This window comes from Ambystoma mexicanum, chromosome 4q (genome assembly GCF_040938575.1).
Source record: "Ambystoma mexicanum isolate Mex_15411 chromosome 4q, UKY_AmexF1_1, whole genome shotgun sequence".
Taxonomy (NCBI): Eukaryota; Metazoa; Chordata; class Amphibia; order Caudata; family Ambystomatidae; genus Ambystoma; species Ambystoma mexicanum.
The window spans coordinates 108834956-108857778 of record NC_090928.1 but is presented as its reverse complement, the minus strand read 5'-3'; the positions used below and the strand labels follow the sequence as shown (position 1 = coordinate 108857778).

At 40.3% G+C, this 22823-nt stretch overlaps 1 protein-coding gene across 50 annotated transcripts in view; it reads left to right on the top strand.

Moving 5' to 3' along the window:
- Positions 1-22823, top strand: part of TRDN (triadin) — a 1596486-nt gene that overhangs the window by 1125829 nt on the left and 447834 nt on the right. For 44 of the 50 annotated variants that reach the window (XM_069607588.1, XM_069607568.1, XM_069607599.1 and 41 more), the window contains 3 exons: positions 4566-4616; positions 10439-10489; positions 20565-20618. In XM_069607588.1, the coding sequence (XP_069463689.1) occupies positions 4566-4616; positions 10439-10489; positions 20565-20618 (156 nt within the window). The remainder of the gene's footprint in view (positions 1-4565; positions 4617-10438; positions 10490-20564; positions 20619-22823) is intronic. The other 6 variants (XM_069607594.1, XM_069607587.1, XM_069607585.1 and 3 more) reach the window with 1 other exon arrangement.

The window sequence follows — 22823 nt, the reverse complement described above, 5'->3', positions numbered from 1 at the left end:
GCTACACCAACAACCCAAAACCGCATTGCAAAACAGTTTATTTGACCCGTTTTTATCAAAAATCGCATAGTAAAAGTTGCAACAAATTTACAATTTGCAAGTTTTACACATGTGAATTGTCTTTAAGTTATTTCCCACTCTGCCTTTGAGATTCCAATTGTTTTCTTTTGATTAAATCATTGCTTGTGATTGCTTGCATCTGTTCAAAGTGTCTCCTGTAGAAATGTATAATAATTTAAGCATTTTTGACCACATTTTGTGTTTTTGCTCAGCAAGTTTCAAAGCCATCCTGACAGTTGAAAAGTCAAATCTTTTTTTCTCTTGTGTTTAAGGGGAGAATGTGGGAGGGATATTCTGTTTGGTCTGTATTATTCTTGAGTACCTGCTCTCTCCTCACATCTATTTAAATTTCCTATTGGTGGGTTGAGGGGTGTTGCAGGGGGAACCTCTAACCACAGTGCTATCTGTTCCAAACCAACCCAAAAATATTATTTTCTTTGCTGCATTCTTTTTGTGTTCATTACCGAATTCCCAGTGCATTAAAGATATTATTCATTGTTCTTGTCACCCATTGGTTATTGTTGTTACCTATTAAAAATATATTGTGATTTTAAATTCCAAATAAATAAATAAATATGTACCTTTGCAACTAGCCTGATTCCAGGTTCAGTGTGACCGGGGGGTATTTTGAGAAGGGTGTGATATGAGTGGTATATCATTCAGAATATTGAACTTATAGATAAAAATAAATAAGGGTTTCACTTGTGCACTACATTCTAGGCGAGACTTGGGTGTGTGCCTGTTTGAAATCACTTACAGGCAACAGTTCTTAAGTCAGTTATAATCTGTTCTTTAGGTGGTACCCCAATATCATGTCGGTTCTCAATCCACTTGTCTAATGGCCCCTTCGTGTTCCGGATACCCAGATCTTCAGGAGTTGTTAGGGCTAATGACTGTGAAACAGTCGCAGCTTTTCTCTTTTCTTTTCTTTCTCTTCACTTCACCTTTTTTAACTCAACCACTTTTCTGTTGCTATTTTTACATTTGCTTGTTTTTGTTTTTGGGTGCACAGTTCAAGGGTTACTTTTTGGTCATATCTGCAAAAATGTCTTCAATAAATTGCACCCAATAAGTTGCACCTCTTGTAAAATAGGTGTATGGACGATTGGATTGTCAGTTTCACCCTAAATTGGCCCAGACTGCCTTGACTTTCCGTGTCATCTGCATGGGCTAAGACTGCATTCACAAGTAGGAACCAGCCTTCCTTTGTTATTTGTTGTTCTCTTGCCAATTTTGCACAGATTGCATATAAGGCTTCCAATATGGTGGCATCTTTCACTTCTCTACACTCCTCCTTCTCTGAAGAATCCGAAGATGAAAATGATTCATTAGGAATAGGTCACCTAGGGACATGAGCGTCTGCTGCTATACACTCCAAATGAGGCGTGGACGATAAGTTGTTGGAGGGGCACGGTACACTGTCTTCTGATAACACTAGCTCTGGGTCAGACTCACTGGCCAGCGCTATCTCCAAGGGAACAGAGGCCTTTCCTTGGAGACTAAGGATCATATTTACCAGTGAGCTCTTGACGATCGGGATAAACTAGCCAAATTTGCATTGTCCTGTGTCCGCGAGTCCTCCATTAAGGGAAGTCCAGAGCCAATTCCTGTAGCACAATTAAATATTCATGTAAGGAATTTAGTAATTTTACTCTGCGATGTATTCATCTTATCTTGTGCTTTACTGATTGTCTCAATCAGCCAACTGCTCCCATCTTCTCTTTGAGTGTTTTTGCAATCGTTCATTTAGCTTGCTGATCGCTGCTTGGCATTTGCTTGTAGAGCGTCCCCCACTACGCTGATGATATTGCTTCAAGCATGCTGGCATGTCAATAATCTCAGGCACAAGCTGCTTTAGTGCGCACTTACTTGTGTGGCGGTTTCCTTCATTCACTCCTCACGCCCACCTACCATGAACCACTGCAAACCACTTTTCCCACCACTTCTCGTCCGTGCTGCGCTCCACACGTGAATGGGGATTTTAAATGCTTGCCCACCAAAGCCAAGTGCAGGATCCTCCTTTCCAAAGGACCGAGAAAAAATATTCTGGCACCACTGCAAACCATTTATTCCACCACATCTCCTCTGTGTCGTACTCTGTGTGTGAATAGGGATTTTAAATGCTTGCACACCAAAGCCAAGGTTGGCTCCTCCTTTCCAATCGACAGAGAATAAATACTCTGGAACCACAGCAAATCACTTTTTCCACCACTTCTCCTCCGTGCTGCGCTCTACGCGTGAATGTGGATTTTTAATACTTGCACACCAAAGCCAAGGGCTGGCTCTTCTTTTCCAATGGACTGAGAAAAAATACTCTGGAACCACTTCAAACTACTTTTTCCACCACTTCACATCCGCGCTGCACTCCGTCCTTGAATGGAGGTTTCAATGCTTGCACAGTAAAGCCAAGGGCAGGCTCCTCCTTTCCAATGAACAGAGAAAAGATTATTTGGAACCACCACACACCACTTTTTTCCAACACTTCTCCTCTGCAGATTTTAATAAACTAACCTATTCTTTTGATGAACACAACTACCTTTGTAATTTCTAGCTTAAACATGATCAAACAATAAATATTCTTCATCGCATGTGTATATAAAACGGACACAAGAACAACATGAATCTCAGGGTGCATTTTTTTAGAACACCGAGTATAATTGCCACCACATCTATACAGCAGGTTGCAGCACAACTCCATTTTGGTTTTGTCAGATTAGATGTTGACAAGCCCCATGCCCTTTCAGACATTCCTAACATTTTATCCCTCTAGGTAAAGGAAACGATAGTTAACATTAATGTCATATCTGATGCTGTTTATTTACACCTCCTGCCCTATTATCTCCTGTCCTCCTAAATTATTTACCAAATGCAGTATTCAAGATAATACTTCTTGTGCTACATACTGCATTATTATGAAGTGAAAAATAAGTGGAATTTTGAACTCAACCCTTAAAGTCGATGGTCCATATTTCAAACCCAATCACAACTTAAAAATGTTTTTAATTGTAGTGAAAGAACAAATATTCAAAGCCATCTACCTCACGCCATGTTACCTTCTTGACAAACTCAAACCCATCACCCACTCAAACACCAACCAAGCCAGCCAACAACCTCTACTCATTCCACTCTGCAAACTCACATGCACTCAAAATCAAACATTTACCCACTGGGCACCCAAGGCATGGGGCAGCTTTTCCTCTTCATGTGTGCATTGCGACCTCCATCATCACTTTCAGAAAGATCTTCAAAACATACCTATTTCCCCACCCAGAATCCTGTATCCCTCCACTGGTGTCCCTTCTCTCTCCTAATCTTCCTATCCTTTACTGAAAACATTCTGTAACTTCTTTTTTCAGCTCCCACCTTTTCATACTTTGATCCGTTACTGTTCCAAACCTATTTCCACCCTCCGAAAAAGATGGAAATGTATTGCAAGAAAGTGGCACGAACATAACAATATGATTTTCTGGAAAACTAGATCCACTTACTTTACTGCTGGCAGGTTGCATTGATAAAAATGTGTAAACCCTCAGACTCCCTAATGCAACGGATATGACTGCATGTAAGTAAAGGCCTTAAAATAGAAGAAGATTACATTAACAGAGGTCAGTGCACACTTACATTAGCAGGATTTAGAAGAGGTGTTTGTTTTGCTGTTACTTCTAACCTCAAGTACTATGTGACAGGGCACACTGGTTGAAAGATAATGTGGTGTGTATTAACCCATTCACCATTGTAAATGCTCCGCAACAAGTCTGAAACTTCTTTAAGCAAGGAATTACATGGGGTGCTCTAATTACACTTTCCACACATCTTTTTTTACTAGTTATGTATATTGATTAAAAAAAAGTCCGCCTGGACTCATTCATCAACTCAAAGGCCCTGTTTTGATGGCTGAAAAGCCTTCTTTGGTTTCGCTATGACCCTCTCTGAGTAGCAATGGCTTGATCTTCATCCAAAGAGTTTAATTGCAGTGAAAAACTATTTACTTCTTTGTGCCTGGTCTGCACTGGTGAAAAGGTGTTAGAAACCGAGATCATTATATTTGTGTTTTTTAAAGTGCTTCTGTTTTATCATCATAATGAAATGTTGCTTATCAACTGTAAAGGGGACAATTCTTAGAGCTTTTTCTAAAACTAGCTTTACTTTCTCCTGGAATACGTAGCAAATTGTTTGTAAATTACTCTGTGTGATGGATAATTATTTTCGAGTGAGAGAAAAAGTGGTAATAGGTATTTTTTGTAAAATGCTATTTTCTTTCTTCTTTGACATTGAGTAAGTTACCAGAGCAAACTCCTCCATGTGAAAGCATAAATGTCCTGTGTGAGTGGGTCTTTCGGTCTATCCGATGCAATTTACACTGTTTTTCTGTTGACTGTAAAGTACACTTGATTTCTTCGTGAATACTGTTTTGAGGGGCATGTGACAACCATTAGTTATTTACAACTATACTAGCTCATACAAAAAAAGGTTTTTCATACACTTTTGTATGTATTTCATTGCAGAGCCGGTGAAAGCTAAGAAGGCAAAGTCTCTGGCCTCCTTGGAGAAGAAAGGTAAACTAGAGGGGTCATCTTTATTCATTATATGTATTTCTAGTCAGGCACACTGAACTGCATAGGTGTGAGGTTCCAGATGTGTAAAACTTTATTGTCATAGTTCTGCTCAGAAGATAATAGGGTTACATGTCTTTATAACGAATTAATGAATAACAAATGAATATAAAACGAAAAATATATAACGACAAAACATAACATTTTTTTTCTTTTTTGGGGGGTCCCCCCTAAACTCCCGTTTCCTCCAGATAAAAACCCACTGTAACCGTTTCCCCACAAGATTTAACTCTTTACCCCACCCCCATACATTTTCGTAATTTTTTTCATTGTTTAGTTTTTGTCTTATATTCATTCTTTATTTGTTTTTCGTTATAAAGACTGTATACCGATAATAGGATATTATAGTTTAAAAACACAATCACCACATTTTATTTGTTTTCCTGAGAGTTCATGTATAAGGTACATTTTAATTCACTGTTTAATAATCATTTGTGTCAGTACTCATCAGTGCATACCTTAATAATGGACTAAGGATAAGAGTTGCAATATATCTAATATCTATGCCTATCAAACAACAAACACACACAGTGATTGGAGAGCATATTGAGATAAATGAGCTCATTATCAACATTTATTTTGTTTGTCTAGTTTTAATATGTTTCTGGTGTTCTTTAACTATCCGTGCTAGTTTTACAAGTATTTGTTCTGTCTTATGCAGTTATGGTTTTTCTCCAATATTTGTTAGTGATTCTGATTTTGAGTATGTGTGTGTATGTGTGAGAGTGTGGGAGGCATGCATGTTTTGGGTGAGGTAGGAGTTGCACTGACAGCATGAATGTTCTTTACAGAAGCTTTCTAGTATATATTGTAGACACCTTCCAGAAAAGAAGCATCTCAAAGTGTTCTGCAGAGCAGTGTTGCCATATGTTTTACATTCATGCTCATACACACGTGTTTTACAATAGCCATGCTGGCCTATATTGTGGGCACCATCATTGCAGGGGTTTACAGTGGCAATGCTGGAATGTATTCGGGTATAGACAACATGAAAAAGTGGTTTCATGGTTATGCTGGCATATAACATGAACTGAGGCATCATGAATATGTGTTTTATAGTGGCAGAATATGTTGTGGGTGGTTCACACAATTATGGAACGTTTTTTACATTAGCAATGCTGGGATAGATTTGGGTGCAAAAAACATGAACATGTTTTTACAGGGCCATATCTGGCATCTTATGTATAGCAAGTTATCAATAACTTTACTGTAGCAGTGGTGGTATATGATATGATAGGTTATTTATAACGCGCTTAATACCCAGAGGTTTCTAAGCGCGGACCCGGGGATCGAACCGTGTTGCTCCATGTCATCTTGCTTCCAAGGGAAGCACGTTGCCCCTAAGCTATCCTCCCAGGACCACCATCATTACGTAGTTCCACAGTAGCAATGCTGACTTATATATGGAAACCGGCAGCATGAAAAAGTGGTTTGCAGACCATGCTGATCCATAATGTGGAGAGAGTAATCATTAACATGTGCTTAACTATGGCAGTGATGGAACATATTGTTGCACAAGCATTGTGAGAATGTAGTACACTGCTCCTGTGCACTCTTGTTGTTTTGTATCCATCTATTGGATGCTTTTATCCCCTGCATGTAATTCTTTCTCTCCTTGTTCTGTCAATCCTTCCCCATACGCTGTTATTTCTTACGCCTTGCACTAGCATTCCTACTCCTTGAAATGGCATCCCTTTCCTTATACTGTCATTCCTTCAACCACTTGCACTGTAGTTACCCCCTCCCCCCCCAAATGTTGTACAATTCCTGTATGTACTATTACTGGCCTCCACACTGAAATGGTGATAAAATCGTCAACACTATGGTGTTTCGGCCCAGAATGGAGCTGTTCAATGGAGCTTGTGTGTGCAGGCCTTCATCAGAACGTGCGGGAGATGGTGGTTCCAGTGTCACACCACCTATGTCCAACTCTCTTTCTATTAATACTTGTAGATAGAGTACCCAGTATTTGGAACCACCATCTCCCGCACTTCCTGATGAAGGTCTGCACACACAAGCTCCATTGAACAGCTCCATTCTGGGTCGAAACACCATAGTGTCGACAATTTTATTACCATGTCAGTGTTGATACTACACACTGTCACTTGTTTGTCATGTTCACTGAAATTCTTCTTGTGTCCACAATGTATTTGTCAAAACACAATATGCCATCGAATGAAAGCAAAACTTGTTATCTGTTTACCAAAATCTAGTTCACCTGACTGGGTTATACTCACTTGTATTGTATACTTTGCAAAACCAATTCTGAATATCTTTGGGTGCTCTATCGACACTTTGTCTTATGAAAAACGTGAATTAAACACACAGAATAAAAAAAAAAACACTTCCTGTGATTGATTCTCCTTTTTTCAACATGATAGATTTGCTACAATGAAACAAATATGAAATGAATGTGTGACATCTCACCCTGATTTTTGTGATTACCAATACGTACGCCCACCTGGGTTTTTCAGGGCTTAGCCAGGTGCCCTCAGATGTTTTGCTATTACTGGCCTGGCATACATCATCTGGATTTTATCATTCGCCCGGTGCTCTGATTCCTTCCTCCTTGCATTGTCATTCTTTTCCCCATGCTGGCATTCCTAATTTCTTCCACTCATGCTAAGTCTTACCAAACCTAAATTAGAATTAAAAACACATAAATTATTAGCTACACCAAAGCCAAGTTTATTCTTAAGAAGAATAGGTTTATTGTAACAGCGTATAACAACGTATAACTTTTAATAGGTATATTTTAGTTTTGTTCAATAATTTCTTTTGAGTTCACCAGAATAGACAATTGTGGCATTTTGTAACAACAGCATTGAATGTAGATTGTATACATTATATCATCCCATTACTTCTGAAAGAAAGCAAGCATTTGCTGCCTAAAAGTGATCATTTGCATCCGAAGAAAGACAAGGTCCTATTTTTATATGAGATGATATATGTTCTGGTATAGCTTCCACCTAAGCCTTTACCAGCTCTGCCTTCAAGTGAAAGCTTGTGCGGGTCTTTACAATTACAATAAGCTATGCAGACTGGTGCAATGTTAAATGCCATGTGCTGGAAACTACAACTTAGCTCTTGCGTAATTGGATCTCATGTGAAATCCAAGGTGATTCGAAAAATTAAATAGTTCCTTACATGATAACAGTTGCCATACATTCTCTATAGCCCTGATCTCTTTTTAATGTGTTAGAGAAATTGAGGACCATTTCAATACATATAAATCCCTCATTATTAAACAACCTATTTATAATTAAGCAATTCAATTTGGTGCTAAGGTGTTCCTTTATTACTTTGATTCCACCCCCCCTCTCTCTCTCTCTCGTTCTTTCTCTCACTCCACCCCCTCCCTCTCCCTCCTCCCTCTCCCTCTCTCTCCCTCTCATTCTCTCTCTCACATCTCTTGCTTTCTCTCTTTCTCTCTTTTCTCTCTCTATCTTCCCCTCTTTGCCTCTCTATTTCTCTCTACCTTTTTCTCTCTCCCTCTCTCATGCTGTACTGTGCCAGCTAAGTCAGAAAGGCCACTCATCAAGTGACCAAATAAGAAGACTCAAAATATAGACCTATGTGTTCATTGTAAAGCAAGTAATGGCTACACCAATAACCATCAACCATGTTTCTATATGTTTTGGTGCTGTTATATGGTTGAATTTTTGTGGGTGGACTATGGATGGATGGGTTGATGAGCATGATTATTTAGGTGGATCCTGGATGTTATTGTGTGAATGGATGGGTTTGAGTAGATGGGTGGGTGGGCGTTTTGTTCTGCAAATGACAGTGCCACAGAGCTTTTTTGGGGTGTTGAACATTCCACTCAGGGCACTGCCACTGTAAATCACTTTCATTAAGCTGTACCCACAATAAATGTCAGAATTCATATGATAAATCAAATTGATATGGTGCCAAAATGATATGCCAGCATCTGCACGGTAAATCACTTTACAAAGATGGGATCACAAGATATGCCTGGTTTGCCACTGTAGATAACCTTATCCATACACAAAATAAGCTAGCATTTTCACTGTAAATCACTTTCATGAACTCTCCCCACAGTATAGGCCAAACTTATCAATGGAAATCATGTTCATAAAGTTGCATTCATGATATATGCCAACTTTGACCATGCAAATCACTTTCATGAAGCTGCATCCTCAATATATGTCAGCATTACAACTGAAAATAACTACCATGTTTCTGTGCACACAATGTAGGTGAGCAATCACACATAATTTTGATGAAGTTTCATCCACCGCATATGGCAGAATTTTTACTCTGCATCACTGTTCTGATGCTATTTGCCTCTCATAAGACAAAACACATGTACCCATCACACTTGAGACTATAAAAGCGCACATACAAATACACAGAAACATACACATACATACATGCATGCACAAAGATGCAGATGCATGCAAGCAGACACTCAAACACACACACAATTTGCACACGATTCGAATCACCTAAACATGCATGCTTATAAACACTCACTTTTACACACAATATTCGGTTTCAAGCTCTCTCATTTCTGGTGGGACACAGGTACAGCAGAATCCTTCATTATGGGCCACAAGACTTGAAAAGGGGATGCACGACACTAGCTGGAAATCACAGTTTGGTTGCTTAGCAATGGCAAATGACAGGCTGCAGCACTGCTGGGCTATGATGAAATAGATAACAAGCACCCGCAAAGGGAAGTTTGCGCACTTGCATCTCCATTTTGTTTATTGGGACTATGAATCATAGGGCACACCTTAGTTAGTAAAAAGTAAAAAGCCCGATGATATGCAGAGAGGGAAAATGGATAGTATACACTGAAAGGAAGGAAGGGTTTCCATGTAAAGAGAGTAGTGGCAATTAACATGGAATGGAAATAAAGAAAGGACTGTAGAATGTGATTGATAGTCATTATGGGTTGGTACAGTTTGACAACACAATACAAAGGCAGCAATAAGCAACAATAACCAACAATAACACAAGCATAATTTAACTCAGCAGTAAAGTGGAAAACACATGAATGTAGGAATCGGCATGTTTATTCGTCCACTCCTGTGTATAATCAGCCAAACGGACTCTTAAAAAGTGGCCACTTTTGGAACTGAGCTTTCAGAAGGATGCCCATCTGATACTCAAATGAGCAGTTCAGCTCCCTCTAAATATATATTTGGTTTACTTAGAACAAGCTTTCTCGTGTCAGACCTAAAAAAGTAGCTATTTGCACAGAAAGGATTGCATAATTCCACTCCTCGCAATTTTCATCATGTCTCAATGGCCAGTAGATTTTTTTTTAGAACAGGCGATATTATGGAAACACTTATTTTGCTCTTTGCAGTGAAAAAAGTGTACAGGCCTCTCACAAGTCACTCTTGCAAGAGTTATTTACAATGGATTCCGTCGAAATCCATAGGTGTTACACAAGCATAACAATGTCATGCTGGCATAAACCCATCTGGTTTTTGCAGTTGAAATGGGTTGGCATTGTAGAAATGCTTCTCCCAGTCTGGCCTCCCACTATAAAACATGGTCCATGTCAATGCACAAATGTCCAGGGTAAATGTGCTTTATTTGTGAATCAGATTCATCTTACAATGTTTTTCTCCAGGGTTGGAAATGACACTGGATTTCTTCTTGAGTGCCATTTTTAGGAGTATTTAACAACCACACAGAAGAGTTACTTCTAGTACTCGCTTATACAAAAAGGGATTCAGTACATAGTGCCTTATCGTTTTTAATCAATGTTTGTATACATTCCATTTCAGAACCGGTGATAACCAAGAAGGCAAAATCTCCCTCTTCGTTGGAGAAGAAAGGTAATCCATGTAACCCATCTTTATTCATTGCATGTAGTTGTGATGAACAACAGGTTTGCAAATTAAGATGCATGGGCCACGCAAACACAAACTTCACATGTAAAGAAATTGGCATGAGCCAATTGTTTAAGAAGGAATGTTTGATCATGCATGCCACTTTGTCCAATATGCAGTTCCTGTTGTATAAAGACACAGAAGTTGGCAATTGTCGCCAGAACAGGAACATGGGCATTTGGTACGATTATCTTTTCCATTAAATCACTTGCGTACTGGAAAGAAGAATCAGAAGATGAAAATGTCTTAACAAAGTTTATGCAATTAATGTGAAACATTTTGGACCAAGAATTTGCATTTTTGCAACAAATGCAAATCATACATGTACAAAATAAGCTTATTGGAACTTCCTTGACAATTGGGCATTCAAGTCACTTCTTTTCTTACTTATTTTCGTACTGTTCGGCAACTAACCCTTTAACTGTCCACCTAAGTGCAGCAGGGGAAGGCTCAGTTGGCGGCAACATTATCTTCGTAGATTGTGTACTTGATCCAGACAGTGATGCACCTCATAGTGTACCAGAGCTCCAAGTGACATAGTAATTTTAGAATGCTAAAACAGGGATTGTCTCAATAAGGGAGGTTTTTTTTAGTCCTAATTACAGATCAATACAGCCTAATTTCTGTGCTTCGGTTCTCTTCAATCACTGGGGTCTGTCTCATCTGCAGCCCCAAGAGATTAATTTATGTAGCCAACCTCTTGCTCCCTGCACCGATATAGCCTGCCCCCACTCAGACAGGTCTACTGATGCCTCCACAACTAATGCTTCAACAATTAACAGTATGTCATGTAAGTCAAATAGAGCAGACTGATTGGCTAGCCTTCCTGCGCAGTTCTGGCTCAGGTTACACTGCCATTGATGTCTCATCCCTGAATGATGTTCTTCTTAGCCACCACACAATGGCCCAGAGCAACTGGCGAGCAACATTTTAGGGTCAGGAGAGCAACATGTTGCTCGCGAGCTACACGTTGGGGATCACTGAACTACACTATACTGCCTATATGAGATTTTTCAAATATATATCGCACCAAACACAACAATTGTTTTTGCTGAATGTTGTTTCTGTACTGATGTTATGTTGAGTCTGAAATTGCACTGGAGGAATAGTGTTTTTATATTCATTGTCTGATTGTATGTTTATTGTACTTAAATTGTCAGCCATTTACCAAGTTTTTTTGTGTATGAATGTGCCTGTTTTATGGAATCATTGCATGTTGTTGTCAACCTGATTGATTGAAATATGTATACAGTTATTGCCTTAGTCAGGGGAAAAGAGGATAGTGTAGTTGGCACTCAACAAGTGTTATCTGTATGTTATGATCAGATTATGTGACCCAGTTGCATTTGCTGTTAAAAAATGTTATTGTCAGTACCCATCAGCCCAGACCTTAATAATGCCTGACGGATTAGGTTGCGTTATATCTACCACCATTACCATTACCTGTGTACTGGAGACAACAAAGAGCTATAAGCTTGCAAAGCTGTATGTTTTTTTAATTTATTTAATTACATTCCCAAGGAAATGCTGTCAAATTCAAATAGCAATTCCGCCATTTGTAATTACTAGTGGTGAAAAAGCAGTGCTAATACCAATTCACAGAGTCCATAGGACGCGAGTGGGGATTTGGAGCATTACCTGCATGTGATAATTCCACCTAAAGCTAATCCCCCAATTGTCGGGGGCAACGTGGAGGAAAAATCTCTAGCAAATTTGCTGATGGTAAACCTCTACGTCCACCAAAGTCGGAATTTGGTGGTGTGGTTAAAGCGGCAGTAATTTTGTTACTGCTGCTTTTTTTTACACCAATATTCCAAACTCCTCATAAGGCCTGAAGAGCTGAATTCTAATGTGGAACTGGAAAAGTTAGGCTCTTCAGTTCAACACAATTAAGAACGAAATTCCACATGTATTAAAGGCACCAGCATATATGGTTATGGCTAGGGAGCCACAATTGAATGGTCTCAAGGAGTGAGCACTAAAAACGAGGCAGTACTAAACAGCACCGATAATACAGCTGCCCAGCTACATATCTTTAAAGCTAAAATATGTCAGACTATAGTCTACATTTAAAAATACAATCCGATGGTACATTTTACACTACCATTAAAGTAAGGTGCAACAGAAGACCAATGATGAGCGGGCCAGTGGTTTGAATGTGCATAAGGCACGAATATTTTGCATCATGTATTGAAGAATTTGGCAGTGGATTAAGATGTATTATTATGCATTAGTAGTTTAAGATTTGTCCGGTTATTCCCATGCTTAATAGGAAATTATGACACAGGATTTGTCTCAGGCAAAGACCATTCCCCAGCAGACACATCAATCTATTCCTATCATGCACCTTTATGAATGCATCAAAAGCTTATGGTTTAGCAGCCTGAGGATTCCTCTTGAAAGTGACAGATATATTTTCAATTTCCTAACTTGTGACCTAGGCTGTGTAGATCCGGGTAACAGAGGAAGGGCGAGGCTTTGCCTCCTGGGCATCAAACTTTTAATTTAGTGATTCATGATACTTTAAGGGTATTTACATAAATATCCTTTAAAACTATAAAACATATATTACTATAGATTGTTGAGACGTTAGGAGAAATGTAAGACTATGGTAAATACACTAATGTATTATAATGTAAATACTGATGCTCTAGATATTGTTTCAGATCAGGGAGCATGGACTGGGACTATATTCTCCATGACACAGGCATGTCTATAAGGCAGGTGTGCTGATGCAATATGAATCGTTTCGGTTGAAGAGGTAGTTAAAAAGAAGCCGAATGCACATTAAGTGCACATTCGGCTTGGTAAAAAATAACGAAGCCCAAAATGCCAAACATAGGGAGTGAGGATTGGGGGGGTGTCCCCTGCTCCCCTAGTTTGGCATCATGGGATGCAGGGGTTGCTGGGGTGTCCCCCGCATACATTAAACGTAAAGCAGGGGACTAATATAGACACTCCGAAAAGCTTGAGTTACAAAATGCGAGCAAGTCGGCTTTGCTATTTTGTAACAAAAGCGTTTAGGGATACGTTCTTTTAACGTAGTTCCATATAAATCACACTCTAGAGATCACAATCTTTAATCCAAATCATTTTTTAGCGTTTTGCAAATCAGGGAATATCAATCTAAAAACTATTGTGTTGATAACATCTGCAACAGGATTTATACTGACTGTTTTAGAGCAACAGGAACAAGCGATGGAAATACGTATTATAAGGTGTTTATCTAATACGTTCTGCTAAAATGGTAACGAGAAATAATATGCATGCATAGAGGCATTAAAGCGAAAGTGAAAGGAAGTTTGCTAATGGGGAAAAATATGCTTACGCCTAATAATCATTTTTAGCATTTCAAGACTTGGATGCCAGGTATTACACACCTTTCAAGCTGAAAATGTGGTATTCTTCATGTGAATGTAGTTGCACCAGATGCATTCGGACAAAGCTGGCATGGTGCTTATGCCAACTACCTGTCTAAAGATAAGGAATTCTAGATGCCTAGTTCTGAAAAGCTATCGATACTGCTCACTTTCCTTCAAAATAAAGTATTCTATCGAGAGAGCCAAATGACGGTATTAATCTATAACATGTAGGATGTAGCCATTTTTATTTAAATCCATGCTAGATACCCTTCTGGCAATAGTCTATACGTGAAAATACAGACATGTGCTCTTAGTAGGCGATTGGTACAAGGAAGCAGTAAAAGTACATTTCACAGAGTCTTGGTTCCTGATGAGACATGGTAGAGAAGCTTTATGCTATTTGGTTACCTTGCTGAATACAAAAGAGAAATGGTCTATTATTAGCAGGACTGCCCCTTTCAGCTTTTTAGGATTTTGGACAGCATCCGGGAATGGGGAAATTCATCTGTAAACAAAATAGAATTTAGCCTTGAGGAAATATTCAGAGCCCATACTACAGGATCTGATTTTAAAAGATCTGTGGGTACTCCATTCAGACCAGGGACTTTCCCAGTGGTCTAAAAATGCAAAGCCTTGCTAGCCTCATCAACTGTACAGAAGGAGATGTTCTATAGGGCACTGGCTAAGTTATGTCCCCCAAAATACCACTAACCTTTTAGGTCACCCACCTGTGCCCATTTGCCTCGTAGCCATAGAGGGACAGAAAATGGATCTTCCTGGCATCTCCATAGATGCTACTGTCAACTTGTGGGGAGTGATCCTTCATTTCCCATGTTGCCAAGACTCAAATGTTCTTACTGTCCTTGCCCGAAGTAGTTTCAACCAGATTTTCCCAGGCTCTCTCATTAGTCTGCACGTTCTTGGCTCACACCAGTTGTCTATACTGCTTCCCAATTAAACGCATTGCTGAATAATGGACTTCCTTGTCTGCATTTTTAATTCTCTTCTCTTTATAGGACATTTATTTTTTCAGAGACATTCCTTTTCAAACTAATAGTACTTCTGAAGTCCTGTATGGTTACAATGTTTGAGTAAATGTCACAAAAGTTGATTATTAACCTTACACAATTTGGACATTGTAGTGATCATAAGGCATGGGCCGTGTTCCAGGACCACACTACTCTCTAGATGTTGTTTAATAGCTTTATGAATAGCTGGGAAAAAGCTAGATATACCTATCATTATCCATTTCAAGCTATCCCCACTCAGAGTTATCACTATCCTCCCTCTGTTCTCGGCTTCAGAAAGCCTCACTGGGCACAAGGAAAGGAGAATATACAAGGGACCAGGGTCACTTTCAATTCTTGAGCCAGCCCAGAAGTCTGTCAAATATTATCAAGCTTCAATTGCCAGAAAGCACCAATCTATTTTGGAGAAACCAATTTGCTTCACGACTATCCTTTATAGATCTTCAGTGAACGGCTCTATCATTAGCCTCAAGTGCCCATTATCTCATTAAATGTCCCACCCTTTTCATTTTTCCTTGTAGAAAGGACTTGTCCTGCGCCACCTGCATTGAGTTAAGGTTCAGTAAATCTTCATCATCATATTCCCCACATATCAAACCATTAAAGTCCCCAACAACAACCAGTGCCTACTTGGACACGGAAGACAGACCCTCATTTGATCTCATTCTACATCACAAAATGGCCTAAAAACTAGGTGGTCTGCACAATAGTTCTAGTTGTATATATTTGTCTAGGACAAGCAATTTCTGTCCACTGTCCCTTTCAATACAATACTAAGGATAGGTGGTGAACCCATAGGCAGCTGGCATACCATAACCAACAGCCTGATAGACACCCAAATCATTAAGTCCCATTGTGATCTCCCCCTTTGTGATGGTATTGCAGGTACACCATATATGATATATCCATCCTTATTACAGGGGTCAACTGTCCACTTTTCCTACAGATCTGTGATACCAGTCCTTATCCTTCTTTTTGAGTCCTATGAGGTTTCAGCTAATAATCATCAAGGAGAGATTGTTATGTGGCCTCAAAACCCCAAATAGTCTCAGAGGATTCAGAGTCAGTCCAAACCAGACTCAATGACGGGGTGACAAAGTAACGCAGCACAATCCAGCTTTATTATCATCAATACAAAACCGGGACAGCATACAAGCGTTCACAAACAATAGATTAAGTACTACAAACTCATCATCAGTGATGTCACAATGTTAGTGGGTTTGGTTTGTTTACATATAGATTTCATAGGTGTGAAACCTTTCATTGGGTTAAAAGTATCTGATGGCTCCACCTGGAACCACCCCTATATTGATATAGGGTGAAATGCATCACTTCTACAAGTGGCTTGTTGGCATACTACTTCATGGGCGGCATGACAACAAGTATTCTGATAGGTCGGCTCACTGCTAACAAACCTTGGACACTTGACAGGTCGTCAAGATATGAGCCAGACACAGAGCAAGGGCAATGAGACCCTTGGACTGTGCACCTTCCAATGAAAAAAAATGTGCCATCCCTCATTTTCAGGCCATGAGACTGGGCAATCCCTTTGTACTTGGCCTTCTGTAGCACCTTGTGTCTTTGTTTGTTTTAGGGATTATGACAGGTGTCCTTTCTGTGTTTGTTCTAATGAACGGCCAGTGTTCTCTGTGTATAGGTCATGTGCTGAGAGACTGTGTATGAAATTGAATTACCTTCCATTTATTAAGATTTAGGTATTATTAATGCATGTGTCATGTTTTCTGTTGCCACTGGGGACACCCTTGGGTTATGCTTCTTAGAGTTTTTTGGGTTACTGCTCTACTGCACCTGACCATCAAAGACTGGTTGTGCTTTTCTAAAACCTTAATTAATCTGGGAGTATACTAATTGTGTCTTGGCAATTGCAATCATGTGCCTTCGTTCAGCCGTACCAATCCGGCCTCATTTCACTCTAACTTTGGATCCAATTGCCAGCCACCGTTTGAGCTCTGCACGGATATGTGTTTTGGGGAATTTGATGAAGCCTTGAGGCCTTTGTTATTTCTGAGGTGGTCTGCAGCATCCATCTTTACGAGGATGGCTGCCTAAATAAAGTCTTGTTTCTATGTTAGCAAGCTATATTTGCGTGTCATTCATGTTGCATTTGCCCTATACATTGGTCGTGTTAGAGTTCTTTATGTCTTTGTGGATGCTATATTAGTATTCTTCATGTCCAAATGCATGTTTTACCTATTGTACATGTTCTTCATGTGGAGTACATGTTTGCTTCGTGTATAATACATGCTCCTTTACTTTTACAATGTTAGTTTCAATTCTTTTGCCAGCTTCAGCTCACATTGTCTGCAAGCCCTGCTGTACCTATGGGGGATAAGGGGCAGAACGGTTGTCTCAGTGAGTGACATCTCTCACCTTTGCAGTATTGGCACATGGGAGAGGCAGAAGTTATAAATGACATATTCATTCGCCTCAACTGAGCTTGTAGCATGGGTGAGGACAAAGATTCCATACATCCTGAAATGGTGCAGCGAGCAGGTCATTCCATGACCTCAAGAGGAAATATATAAATTACAGATTGTGATTCTGATTGCAGTACTTTCAACCCTAAATAGTTATATTCAGATTTTAAGTGTGGGTGTCACTCTGCTAATGGTAAAACTGCCATTGATAGAGTTTGGGAAGGCTAGTTTAGGGCAGACTCTATCCATAGTAATCCATCTCCTTTGACCTCTGCATAATTCTGTTAATTTGTGCTTAGCCCTCTTGTTGGGTGAATTTAATTGAGGTGCCCAGACTGGAAAGGCAGAACTTTGCTGCTCTATTTGAAAGAAGCCTGATGTGTCTTCTCTTTACAATTATGATGATACTGGCTTGTGGATTTAATTAACTTGCCCTATGACAGACTAGCCCTGATGAAGGAAATTGATTTCCGAAATGCATTAGCACATTGAGTCTGATTCATTAACAAGCAGTGGCAACTGCTTCCTCACTAAGAATGTATTAGTGATTGCTCTACTTTAAGACTGTTTCTTTGATAAACCATTATTTTTGAAAACTTCAAAAGACTCTTTCATTTTAACAAGTGCATCACCTTGGATACATGATCTAATTGATCTAAACCTGTAATAACTCCTCACCCAGGTTGGGTCTAACGGAGAGCGGTTGTGTGACTTGGTATTGTTACTCGGTTTCTAGCTTCACTTGTATTTTGAGTCAGGGGGCCTCATTACGACCCCGGCGGTAAGGGATTACCGGTACCGGTAAGGGCACTAGTGCCGGTAATCCCTTACCGCCCAATTACGAGGTCCCTTTGCGGGTCCCTACCATAACAGCTGGTTTTACCAGCCGTTAAGGATGGGACCCACAAAGGGACCTTGGAGGTAATTACGGTACCACAATTTGCGGTACCGTAACTACCGCCTTCCCCATTTCCATTGAGCCCTATGGGGGCAAAAATGGGAATGGGGAAGGGCCAATGGTGAATGGGGAATTACCACCCAGCCAACCTTGGAATGGGGCGGTAATTCCACTATTCACCATGTCGGAATTGGTAAAATACCGGCGGCAACCATGGTGCTGCTAGCACCATGGTTATCGCACGGGTCGTAATGAGGCCCGGGGTGTCTCCAGACTCATCACAGCCAGCTCCTTTTGAACTATTTTTGGAAAAAGACGTACCATTGCTACTTTTGCATTATTTAACTCCAGAAGATTTTCACCAAGTGGTGCCCACTCATTTCTCTCTTTGCTATTTGAAAGAAGCCCCAAACCTGGCCACTGCTTGCCAGCCTAATGCAGTACCTCTTCCTCAAAGACTAATAATATCAACAGTATCTCTTAGAATTATTGATTTTCACCACCCTTCTCCCAGAACCAGTGGTTTACTTTATTAATTAGAGATTCCTTTGATTCACACTTTGTCTTTGGTGACCTCGTAATGGTCTCGAAAGTGCTCGCTGGAACGTTATCAAGAAAAACAAAAAGGCTTAATGCGGAGCACAAAGGGAGAAGCAGCAGCAGTAACTGCCATAGGAACTGCTACATCAGGGACTGTTTGATTTAGTTTATGGATACTTTGATCATGATCTTCCTCACACACTGTCTGATGTTGATTCAAATAAATTGGGCACAACATGAGACCTTGTATGCGGGGGCGCTCCTGGGACAGGCTCTTACTCAATTACCCTACCAGTTGTTACGCTATCGTACCAGGAATAACTCTATGAATGCTATCAGGATTACACTGTCCCATTGACGTCCTTCCTTAAACTCTTTACATCATCCCGAGAGGCATCCAGGGACTCTTCTATGAATCAATAACTGTTTGCATCAAGGTTAGCTGTTGAAAGCACACATTCCAGCGTTCCCACAAAGGCACAGATTGACATGCTAAGTACATTTTCGGGAACAAGGCCTAGCAAAACAGTAGCATAAGTTGGAGGCGAGGATAGATTAGGTAAAGTGGTTTCTTCAGTTGCATTTGACTCAACTGGTACAGGTTCAGGAGAAAGAGAAATCAACAAGACTGTGAGCCTGATTGAGGTTGCAATAGGTAAACTTGATGTTGTACAGAATACAGAATGTTTGCTAGTCCCTTTTGACCTTCAAAAAAGAACGACATGGGAACAGTAATAGGAGATTTAAAAGACGGGATATCAATGTTGTATTTTCATCAGGATGTACATACGTCTCTATGGTAACGGATGACCAGCATCCTAGGGTGCCTCCTTTAACACCTCAATGCCCTTCCAGGGCCCTTAAGGAGCCTTTCTTCTTCTTTTTTTGTTTAAGGGGCTGAGGGGAATTGCATTTATACTGTACTTTTCATGTAATCGTTTTTGAACTTTAAGGCAAACATTACTGACATTACTTCTATGGCTAAGAACAAGTGGAGTTTACTGAAAGTCACTGAGGTATATGGTAAAAAAATGTAAAATGCCCACTCTCAAAAGAGCCACAATCTTCCTATATTAGGGGGGACGGAATAAGACATGCCCGGCTGTCAGGCTGGGGCCACTTAGCACCAACCCCCTATCCAGGCCTGACCACACTACTGGATGCCCCCCCCCTCCTCAATGATGCTGGACCAGAGCACCATGTCAGACCGCAGCAAAGGAACTCGGCAGGTACTCTGTTGGGGCCTTTGAGCCCCGCGCACATCAGGTACGCCCCAGTTCAACATGACATACTTCGACTAGCTATGGTCTATCCCCAGCCACTACACAAACAGGCGTGCACCGTTGCGTGCCTACGCTCCCAAGCTGCACCCACAATGCCCATGCCACCTCCAAGAGTCATTGATCTCAACACAAAGTTGATCTATACTCACTTACTGGTGATTCTCCTTTCTGCCAGGTAAAATGGCTTTTATTGCTGCACCATACTATATGAGAGCTGATGACCATTTGCTAAAACCCTAATACATTCTTTTTTTAAAAGGCAATAGAAATATGTTATAATACACATGTAAGGATGGTTGTACTATATTATTTTCAGATTTACATTTTTGGAGTGCAAGTTTCATATAAGGCTTCACTGTATACATTTTTCTGCATTGTAGATAGTCACTTCCATGAACATATGCCACTTATATATAACCTAGGTACTGTCATTTGGTAACAATTCTTAAGGAATTTCATTTTCGCCTCACAGAGCCTGCTAAAAGAAAAGAAGTGAAGGCACCTACTGCTTCCTTGAAGCAAAAAGGTAAAGGTGGCAGAGGAGCATGTGAACACTGCATTTCATTATTGCATGTTATGCTGTTTATACTTAAAGGGAAGCACGCATATTTATTATGCACCACCTGCTGCTGCAGAAGCCTCCCAATTCTTGGAATGCCTACAGCTGCTGAATTGCAATGGTTTTACATTCACTTGTTGATGGTAGGATTGCTTTGTATCAATTGACATTCAAAAGTCCCAATATTGATTGACTATTCCACTGCACAGGGTTGTGTGTGGGGGTGGCTAGAGGGGTGATGATAGGGAGGGTGCAATATGTCTGCACCCTCTGGTACTGGAAGATCTGTATACTCCCAGAACAGCCTTCATTCATTCCTTCATTCATGTTGTCATTTTTTGTAGCACCTTTCACCAGAGTTATGGTCCCAACGTGCTTTTGGTTGAACGCCCTCAGACGGACTGGGGTCCAGAAATTTGGGAAAGGTGTGAGAGATGCTGTTATGCGCGGGTGCATTTCAGCCATTATAGTACTATGCGGGTGGCCAGGACCTTGGTAGTCACCCATGCCTAAATGGACTGTGTATTGGAGCAGCGGAGGAATACTATGGACTAAGGGGGAGGGGTGTCGTGTTTAAGGCGATAGAGAGTCAGATCAGGTATAGCCAGTGCTTTACTTGTTTCAGGCACTGCATTCTGTTGTTCCTTCGAGGAGCGCATTTGTTTCCAAATGAGTAGCTAGTGCAGGTGGCTAGAAAGGAATCATGCAACCCTCTTCCCGCATGCAAGGGTCTGGGTTGACTTCTGCAAGGGACTGCCACATCTTTAGGGCTCTGTGGGGGAGGGTGCCCCACCTTTTGTAACTTTTTTGGATTAGCATGTCTTAAAATTTCAGAGATTCAAGGGCACTTCTGAATCACAATATTGCGTTGTTTGAAGTGTACTTGCATGCTTCACGCAGGACTACTCCTTATCCTTACTATGCTAATTAGGCATAATGACATATGGCTTCATTGTACTAACTGGAAATATTGATTGGCCCAGCACTGTGTTAATTGAGAGATACATTTACTCTGATAACAGGACCTCTGGAATCAACCCTTGCTATACTTACCAGACATATTAGGACCTCTCCTTGCTGTGCTAACTGGTCATACTGGTATGCACACTTTCTGCGCTAACGGTCCATACTTGAGTCTAATCAGGCCAAACTGGCTGAGCCTGTGTAATCCATCCTTACCCTTCTAATGTCTCATGCTAGAATCTGAATTTACAATAATAAGTGGGAATACTGAAATCTTCCCTTACTTGGTACACTGACATTTCTGTCCTTAATGCACGAACTGAAACTATGGAAACGTCTCCTTTTATGCAAATAGGATATTTCAGACATCTACCCTGACTGTGCTTACTGGACACACTGGAATATAACATGATATGTTCAGATTGAATGCTGCAGTAATCCCTCAACCTCTCAGCCTCTGACCACAACCCTCACGCCTCAACACAACAATTCCTCTAAGGTTGGAGAAGAAGGGGTCAAAGTGATGTCATCCCCACATGTGTGCCATGTTCATTGGATCAGTGCATAGTAGCTGCTTTGTCGATTGTAGATGTCCGGGGAGGGAGCAACTTTGCCTATGACTGCCAACTCTATTCTTTGAATTGCTGTGATAGCATTGCTCTACTTTTTCAGTAACGAGCTGCTTTCTAGCTATGTGTGTGCAACATATAAGCCCTCAATATTAAATAATGTTATTAATGACTTTGAGACCAATATAAATATTGAACAATGTTACATATACTCACTCATGAATCGCTATGTAAATCCTTGCAAAAATATGATTAAGTCAAACAATACAATATTAACAAATGTAACCAGCATGCCTCACTCACAATTTTAAATAAAGCCTTCCTCTAAAATGTATTTAAAAAAAAGCCAAACTGAAACCTGTATCATTTTGGCTAACTCATAGTTCATGCTTCTACTGAAACACAATGTGTGGGATTTAAGTCCATTGTGCATGCATAAAAGCGGTTTGCACATGTGCCAATGACATTTATCACATACACACAATCCTTGGAAGTACACAAATACGTGAATTTGCCATTGTCCTAAGGCATTTGTTCTTGTGCAAATTCAGTTTGCACATGTTCAACCTGTGTTTGTACATACACAAAGTACTGTAATCTCAGCCAATCTTCTCATTTTGCGATGAACAAACGATCGTCT